The sequence below is a fragment of the Anas acuta genome, chromosome 12, assembly GCF_963932015.1.
Source record: "Anas acuta chromosome 12, bAnaAcu1.1, whole genome shotgun sequence".
NCBI lineage: Eukaryota > Metazoa > Chordata > Aves > Anseriformes > Anatidae > Anas > Anas acuta.
Window position 1 is genome coordinate 3,083,798 of NC_088990.1, and position 8,423 is coordinate 3,092,220.

General features: G+C 45.3%; 1 protein-coding gene across 1 annotated transcript; it reads left to right on the plus strand.

The window, feature by feature from the left end:
* Window positions 1-1,849: 1,849 nt before the first annotated feature.
* Window positions 1,850-7,726, plus strand: PARP16 (poly(ADP-ribose) polymerase family member 16). The gene is made up of 6 exons (XM_068695183.1): window positions 1,850-2,288; window positions 3,119-3,256; window positions 3,998-4,204; window positions 5,289-5,460; window positions 6,202-6,343; window positions 7,031-7,726. The coding sequence occupies exons 1-6, from the start codon at window positions 2,103-2,105 to the stop codon at window positions 7,173-7,175; spliced, it is 990 nt and encodes a 329-aa protein (XP_068551284.1). The 5' UTR covers window positions 1,850-2,102; the 3' UTR covers window positions 7,176-7,726.
* The last annotated feature ends 697 nt before the right edge of the window (window positions 7,727-8,423 follow it).

Sequence of the window (8,423 nt, forward strand, 5' to 3'; positions counted from 1 at the left end):
ACAGTCAATGACTGATTTTCAAAGGGATTGCACAGAACAATTTAATATAATACAAGATAATAAACATGTCCTGAATTGAGTCACTGAAAGATGCTGCTAACAGACTGTCAGAGATACCAGATATTTACAGCAGAATAAGCCACCACATCAGATAAAATAAAATACATCCTCTCAAGGATATAGAAATATGGAAAGGAATCTTGGGCTGCATTTCAACTCTGGGCAATTTACATAACTCCAGAGAAAAAGCTTTGTGTGGTGCCAGACCTCTTAAAAGTAGCCCATGCATGCTGCTGTCATTGGGATTACCCAAAACGTGCCGGTTGTGAGGCAAACCTCTATTGGTGCCAGAAGTTTGTGTGACTATACATGGTCCAAAAAGAGCAGGCAGAATCCAGACTTCAAGATTTATTCCAAAATCTGCACAATAATAATTACCAACACATGAAGAAAAAAAAAAAAAAAAAAAAAAAAAACAGCTTTGACCTTATGGGACGGCTTTAAAGAGAAAAACATGCAGCAAGTAACTTGAGTAACCTAAACTAAAGCTATCATTAAAATCATTTTGTCTCCATGTTGCCACTAAATATGTAAGACCCAGGCAAGTTTTTGTGCTTAGAACTGATGGCTTCATATTGCAGGCTTGCTCACGCAGCTGTTACTTAAAGCTGCATTTTTGATAAAACAGTAAAAAGCGAGTAAACAAACCTGCAACTCAAACTGGTTTATATATATCATTATGAAATCATTTTCTGGTTCTACCCAGAATCATGAAAGCTCCATTAATGCTGCCAAGCCATTCAAGTGGGTGAGTAACAATGTGAACTCTGCACTTAGAAGGAAGTTTGCCTTTTGTTTGCTTTGATACCTGCCTGGCCTCAGCTGGTATTTAATCCAGCTGGTGTTTGCTATGAGTAAGGCTGAAATTGCAGCTCGGAAGAAGGTGCAAGGCAGTCACTGAGGATCTGAGTATACAGTTCCCAAATTTGTCAGTCTAAACATCTTGCACTGAAGGCCACAGAATTGTGGTCGAGGAGACCTCCACGCTGTCGATGGAGACTTCTGATACACCTTGGAACTGGAGAAATGCTTCAGAGTACTGACCCTATGGTATATTACAGAGGGAAGAGGCAGAATTTAAGAGCTGGTTGCCTGGACTCAATCTTGGGCAACGCAGTGAATGTAACCTGTAGAAATCACTGCTAAGATGTCCCATGAAAAGGAAATTCCTCTCCCTTAAATTCCCTTAAATCTGCAGTGCCAGTCTGTGGAAACCCGGCTTCAGTCTTTGAGGTTACAAGAAGCTTGGATGATAAAGGTAACATTTAAGGAGTAATGCTTTTGTATTTGCATGTATGCTTTTGACTTTACTTAGAGCAACGTGACGCCAAATTTTACACAAAGAGCAGTCTCCCTGGATGACCGTAGGGGCTGATCACCTTGGCTGTTGGGCTGAGCGCAATGGGACTGGGTACATGAAGGGGAGCAGCACCTCGCCATACCCCAGAAGGGACATGGCAGGGGACAAGGGCCACCTGGGACCCCCAACAACACGCAGGGGACAGAGCACAAGCATCACAGGGCCACTGCGCTGCTCACACCCCAGCGTGTTGCCACCACCGTCCCCCTGCTTTGGGGTCACGATGCGCTTGTCTGGGTTCTTTGTGGGGGCAGCTGGGCTCTCCCTCAGCGTTTTACCACCACAGAAGTGCTTCACCTGAGGTGCAGGCGCCATTTCCTCGCACCCCCCCTCCACCTGAGGGGCAGCCGCCATTTCCCCCTACCCCTCCCTCCACACCCCGCGGGGCAGCCGCCATTTCCCCGTGCCCCCCCCCCCGGCTGAGGTGACGGTGCCGCTCCCCATTTCAGTGTCCCCAGTCCCCATGCAGCTGCCACAGCGTCCCCAGAGCCGGGCACAGCCCCGTTGCGGGGCGGAGCGGCGGGGCTGAGCCGAGCCGAGGCGCGGCGGCTCCGGGGCGAGGCGGAAGGGCGACGCCGGCCGGGCGGGCGCTGGGAGGCGGCGGGGCCGGAGCCTTCCCCCGGCTCGGAGCGGTCTCAGCCTTGCAGCCCGGTTCTCCCTCCCCGCCACCCCGGGCCGGGCCATGCCGCAGCCCGGCCCCGGTGAGGCTGCCGGCCGCGTCAGGGAGGCGGCGGGGAGGGACCCGCTGGCCGCCGACCTGCGGTGCAGCCTCTTCGCCGCCGCGCTGCAGAGCTACAAGCGCGACTCGGCGCTCAGGCCCTTCCCCGGCCGCTATGCCGGTGGTGACACCAAGGACTTCGAGGCGCTGGTGAGTGGCCCCCAGCTCCGCTTTGCTCGCTGCTGAGGCCGGGAGGCGGCTCCGGAGTGAATTCGGTGCGGGCGCTGCCTGCAGCCAGGCTGCGGGGAGCTCGCTCACAGCCCTCACTGAGGGCCCAGGCGCGGCGTCTGGCCAAGTCCTAGAGCAGGGACACCTCTAAACATCATCCAGACAGCTGAGCTTGTGCTGGGTGTTTATATCCGGAGTATGAGTGCTTTGCTCAGCCTCCGGAGTGAGGAAACAGCCACGTAAAGCTGTAGTTAATGGGCGAGCTCAGGGCAAGCGTTCGTGGGAACATCGTGGGGTACAAGCAGGTGAGAGCGCAGGTGGTGTTTCAGGGCCACCAGCGCAGCACGAGGCTCAGTTTACCCCTCATATATCCCCTCAGGTTTCACAATAAGTTTGGGATTCTGGTGAGTAAGCTACTTGCAAATTTCCACATCTGATATCAAGATGCAGAGAGTTAAAAGACCTCGCACTGCGTGTAAATAAAAGCAGTTTGGGAGGGTTTGTAGTTTGCAGGGCCTGGATACCTCTTGCGTTTATCCCACTGAAAACTGCATTTTGATGGCTTGTTTCCTTTCAGGAGCTTGCTTGCTCATTCCTGTGTGTGCCGTGCAAACACTGTTGATAAACATAAGTATAAATGGCTTAACAAGATGCGACAAACTTTCACAAACTCGGAACAAATGTCTATGTCAGAACTGAAACTGGTTTTCTGTTTACAACCTATTAGGGTGAAATATTGTTTTGTTTTCACTAGAGGTCTCTGTTTAATCATAATGAAAAGAGGAGCTTACGCTAAATGTCTGTTTTGTTAGCTTGCAGATACCAATGCGCTACCAAGCCTGAAAGAACTTCTAGAGTCCGTTCCAAACACAGAGAAAAGGACCTGGGATTTACTTAGTTGGATTTTATCATCTAAGGTCTTAATGATACAAAGTACTAAGAAGCAGGAGGTGAGTTTTACATTCTGAAAGTCTTGCTAAGAATTTGTCTTTTAAGGCAATTTTGCGTTTCAGAAAGTATTTCCCTCCTGCCGGAAGTTAGCTGGTTATTGGAAGAGCTTGATGTGAATGCATTTTTTCTATATATAGAGAAGTGGGTTCTTAATTTTTATTTTAGGAAAACTAGTTGGAAGAACTAGTTATCACTGTCAGTAGTTGATGATTAGGCAATGATTGTAGCTCCCATTAACAGAGCATGTACATGCATGTACTAGACCAAGATAGTCCTCCTCGGATTTCATGGGGCTGGGTCCTGCTTCTCAGTGAAAGACAGATTTGTACTTCTGCATACTGGCCCAAAAATGGAGAGGTAAGGTTAAGAGCCACCGAGGCACTTCGCTAATAGGGATCAAAATAGTTGTAGAGATTAGCAGCAAGATGAAAACAACTTCTGGGTTCACATTTTTTTTTCCTTTTCCAGGATCAGCTGATGAACGTGTCATCTTAGTAGCCAAAACAGCATTGTAAAATTATTATATTTTCCATACATCTCTAATTTGTAGTAGCACGCCAGTCTTTTTTAGTCTTTTATTTTTTTTCCTTCTGGAAAGATTTGTGGGAGTGTTGAATTCTAACCAGGAAGCATGATCAAAATACATAAAGCAATTGGAAGACTTAGAGGATAGTAAACAAAATTCTCAGTGAATAGTCTAACCCCATAAACTAAGACCCGTATTCCTTCCTGTTTTCCAGTATGAGAAGATACAAGAACTGACAGGGATGTCTGGTGCTGCTGTTCCTGCTCCAGACTTCCTATTTGAGGTCGTGTATTGCGATCAGCTGAATACCAAGTTTGCAGAGACCAAGGGTGAGCGGGACCTCATCTATGCCTTCCACGGTAGCCGCCTCGAGAACTTCCATTCCATTCTGCACAACGGCCTGCACTGCCACTTGAACAGGGTGAGGCTTCTGGTGTTTCTCATATTGACACCACATCTTTTGTTGGCCACTAGAAGCCAATGACACTTAAAAAAACACCTGAAATTCCTTACTGGTATTTTTCCTTTTACAGTGTAATTCCTTTTACTTGTTTTCACTTTAGCATAGGCCTTTGTGTGTGGTTGTATTGGATCTTCTCATGCAGCCTCAGGGTAAAAACTGGAAGTGGCAAGAAACATTTTTTCTCCATCTCCAGTGTGACAAATTATGACTGTCCTTTATTTCTTTGTGAGGAAGCATAACGCCTCTGAAAACACTGACCTATTTAACACCCTGCAGCTGGAAAATGCACACGCACAGAGGAAGATAGACTCTGCACTGCCTGTGTCATTGTCTTTCTGCCTGGCTAAGGGAGATATCCCAGGATATGTAGCCCTTCTGATTTCAACAGAAGAGAAGCTGGGACTCCTCGCCTTGTGTTGTTTGTAAAGCAGCTCTGACACAACAGCTGCATATCCTTCCTGTCAACCTGAACCATGATTTCCTCCCCACACTCTTTTTATGAGTAATGGCTCATCATCTACGCCGGATCTACTGGATTAATAATGATAGCCAGTTGGCCAAATCTTCTGATACGAAGTTACTAAAACAGTTATTTTTGAAAGAAATTCACAATTGAAAAAATAGTTCCTTCCTTTCCTGTAAAGCAGGGGTTTAAATGTGAGTAAAGCCCTGTCTGTACGTGAAGGTTGGGTTATTTGAATGACGGCAGTCTCAATAAATCAGAGAAATGCCCCTGACGGCAGTGCAGTCATGTTGATATAAAATATTTAACTGGCAAACTAAATCCGAATCCGGGAAATCATGAATCTGTCCACACCAAGGGTTGTGCCAGACAGCCAATTTGAGGGATGGCAGCTGCCCCACCCCAGGGAATTAGTGCCAGGACAAAAAACTCTGCATGGATCTGGCCAAATGTGGGTAAGAAGAGCCTTTCTGCATTTACCTTCAGAAACAGAAAGGCCAGCCTGAACGTAAACAACACTTGTGTGCTTTTTGTAGTTTGCACTACAGGATTTTAGGATATGTTTCTGCTCCGTTTCAGACGTCCCTGTTCGGTGAAGGTACCTATCTCACCAGTGACCTGAGCCTGGCTCTCCTCTACAGCCCTCACGGTCTCGGTTGGCAGCGAAGCGCGTTGGGCTCTATCCTTAGCTGTGTAGCTGTTTGCGAGATCATCGACCACCCAGATGTAAAGTGCCAGGTGAAGAAGAAAGGTGAGCCTGTTGCAATAACAACTACACATACCCCTTATTTAGCACCCTTTGTATTTCAGCCTTGTGCATATATGCAGTTTTACAAAGTGTAGTGTATGGATACTCATCAGCAGAAACTGGCTGCAGATCTCTTTTACAGCTGACCCCTCAACAAATAGACAAGTGCCTCGTTGTCTGTCAAACTTCTCTTAAGATAGTATATTTAAAGGATAGAAAATAATTTGGTTGCATTGTTTGCTTTTACTAGTTTCAGTAATATGATAAAGTCATCTATAATGCCTGCCCATTTCATCAGTGGTGGTGGGACAGAAGCAGCAGAAGTGTATCAAAACCAAACTGTATTTGATGTCTGGGAACCTTCTGCTCAGGTTGTCCTCTCCTATGACTGCTTCCTGCTCGCCAGGCTCAATCAGTCCTTCAATGTTGTTTTCCTCTCCCTGTTAATATTAGCAGCTGCTCAAGTGCTGTGTGTGAAACCCGCCTCCTTTTCACCCTGCTCTGGGACTTAATACCATCCATACCAAGGATGACTAGGAGTGGTATAGCCTCAAGCAAACTTTTCAGTCTATTCTTGGATGCTAAAGGATTCTGGGGAATTCCCAGACGAGATCTTTGATTATCTCATTCCCACTCGTGTTTGTATGTGAGGGTGGTGATGGTGTTTTTTGTATACTTGAAGATGTGCATCTCTTTTTGCTTTTCTATTCCCGAAAAGACCTATTCTTTTCTCTTCCCATACAGATTCAGAAGAAATAGACAGAAAAAGAGCAAGAGTGAAAAACAGTGAAGGGGGTGATGTACCACAGAAATACTTTGTCGTCACAAATAATCAGCTTTTACGAGTTAAATACTTACTAGTATATTCACAGAAACAGCATAGGAGGTAAGAGTTCAGCTATCTAGAGCAATGAGCATGCTGTAACAGATAGATAAACATATCCCATTTGTGAAAAAACAATTGGAAACAAACTGCAAAGACCTGCTTGCACTGCCAGATTGTTTTTAAGCTGTTTCCTGTGGAAATAAGCCTTACTGCCTCTGTCATCATTCTTCCTCTACCTGCTAATTTAATGCTCTCAGTTTCAGCTAAATTTATTTTTCACCAGACCTGTAAGCATTTAGTATCATCATTAAGATACTTAGAGAGCTCTAATAGTTTCCTGCTATCAACAAATATGAATGAAACTCAATTGAGTGCTGCTCTTAAAACTAGGGCAGTCTCAACTCTCTTCTTACCGATTCTAAGAGGCAGCATTCACCCAGCTAATCAAACACAGGTACAGCCCAGGCAGTTACAGCTCTGCACAGCTCCAGGCAAGTCACAGAGGGAGGTGTGGACATGGAGAGAAAGAATAGGGCTGTGCATGGTGACTTAGGGAAAAGGGATTGGGAAACAGGAAAAGGAATAGGGAAAAGGGAAGAAGAGGCTTTGTTGGTTACATGGATTGTGGAACAACTTACCATTTTTATTGTGTTAGCTTAAATTATTTAAAGTAACAAACCTTAAGATACTCTTTGTCAAGGTAATTTGTACATCTCTCACAAAACTCATGCAGTTTTCCCTTTTCAGCCCTTCAGGTCAATCTTCCTGGTTTTCCACCCACCGTTTTGCCATAATGATGATGCTGTACCTCCTGCTGCTAATGGTGATTGGGGCCAGCAACTCGCCAGCCTTCCTCTACTACTGGCACAGAATGTTTGACTCAGAGGGATGAGTTGCCTAAGAAGATAAACTGTTATTTCACTATGTGCCTTAATAATAACAAATCCACAATGCACTGCATCTCTTCCAGAGCTCTGGAAATAAAGGTGCCTGGAGCTTTCCAGTTCCGTCTCCGCTATGTTATCCTCATGGCATCTTTCCACTTACTGTTTCTGTATTCCTGTGATTCATGAGGATACTCGGCACAGCTGAAAAGGATCACGATGGTGCAGCTTAGCATGAACCAATTGTTGAGGGGCCATGGGAAAAAAAGTTATGTAAAATTAATGACAGCTAAGTGTGGAAACACTCTGGTGTAACTATTTTCTGTCAAACTGAGGTAGGAGTATTTGCACAAGTTGGAAAGGAGGATTTTTCTGTATGTCAGTGTGTCTTTACCAGTTTGTTTTCAGAAACTGTGTTTAGTGATGTTTGGCACGTCTCAGCGCAGATGGGATCACGTTTAAAACCAACTTTGTTTCTGACCCGGAATTTTTATATTTGAGCATAATGATTGTAAGAAAAGAACATGAAATAAAACAGCAACCAAAATGGAAAAAATTACGTGGCTCCTACTAAGGTTTCTTTCTCCCCATAAAGTGTGTACGAGGTTTGTGCTCTCAGCCGTGACCTGTCTTGTCCTTTGGTTAGTGCATAGATCAGACAGACTCAGGCACCTCAGCATCAGTACTGGAGATGCGTTGTCCTATTAAACTGCCTTCCACTTCTATTTTCTGTAGCAAAAAGGTGGAAGGTGAAAGGTTGCACTTATGCTGCCACCTGGCAGGCTTTTTAGGGTTGCGGCTGCTGGATCTGGTCCAACATTTTACTTGCATTGAATTGTTTCCAGCCTTGCTTCATGAACAAATAGATCAACTAACACTATCATACCAACAATTTCCTGAAACGGTTTTCTCAGGAATGGAGTAAAATAGCAGCAGAAGCAGTAGGGTTTATTTTATGTCTGAACATTTGTGGTGTAATTAACTTCATGTAGACTTCACTCAGGCCTTCATGTGACAACTTATTCATAATACTGTGTAAGGTAGATTGTCCACTTCCACTTTTCACAGAGCTGGCATTTTTGGTGGCTGGAATTACGGCAGTTGCACTGTTTGCAGAGTGCTTTGGCTAAATGCTGGCACATCCAACCTCACTACATCTCAGATTCGTCTTTTCTAACCTCGAAGTAAGGCATTCTTACTGTATTTTGGGAGCTTGTTTGAAAACACACGCATAGGTATGTGCAAGTTAGTTAATG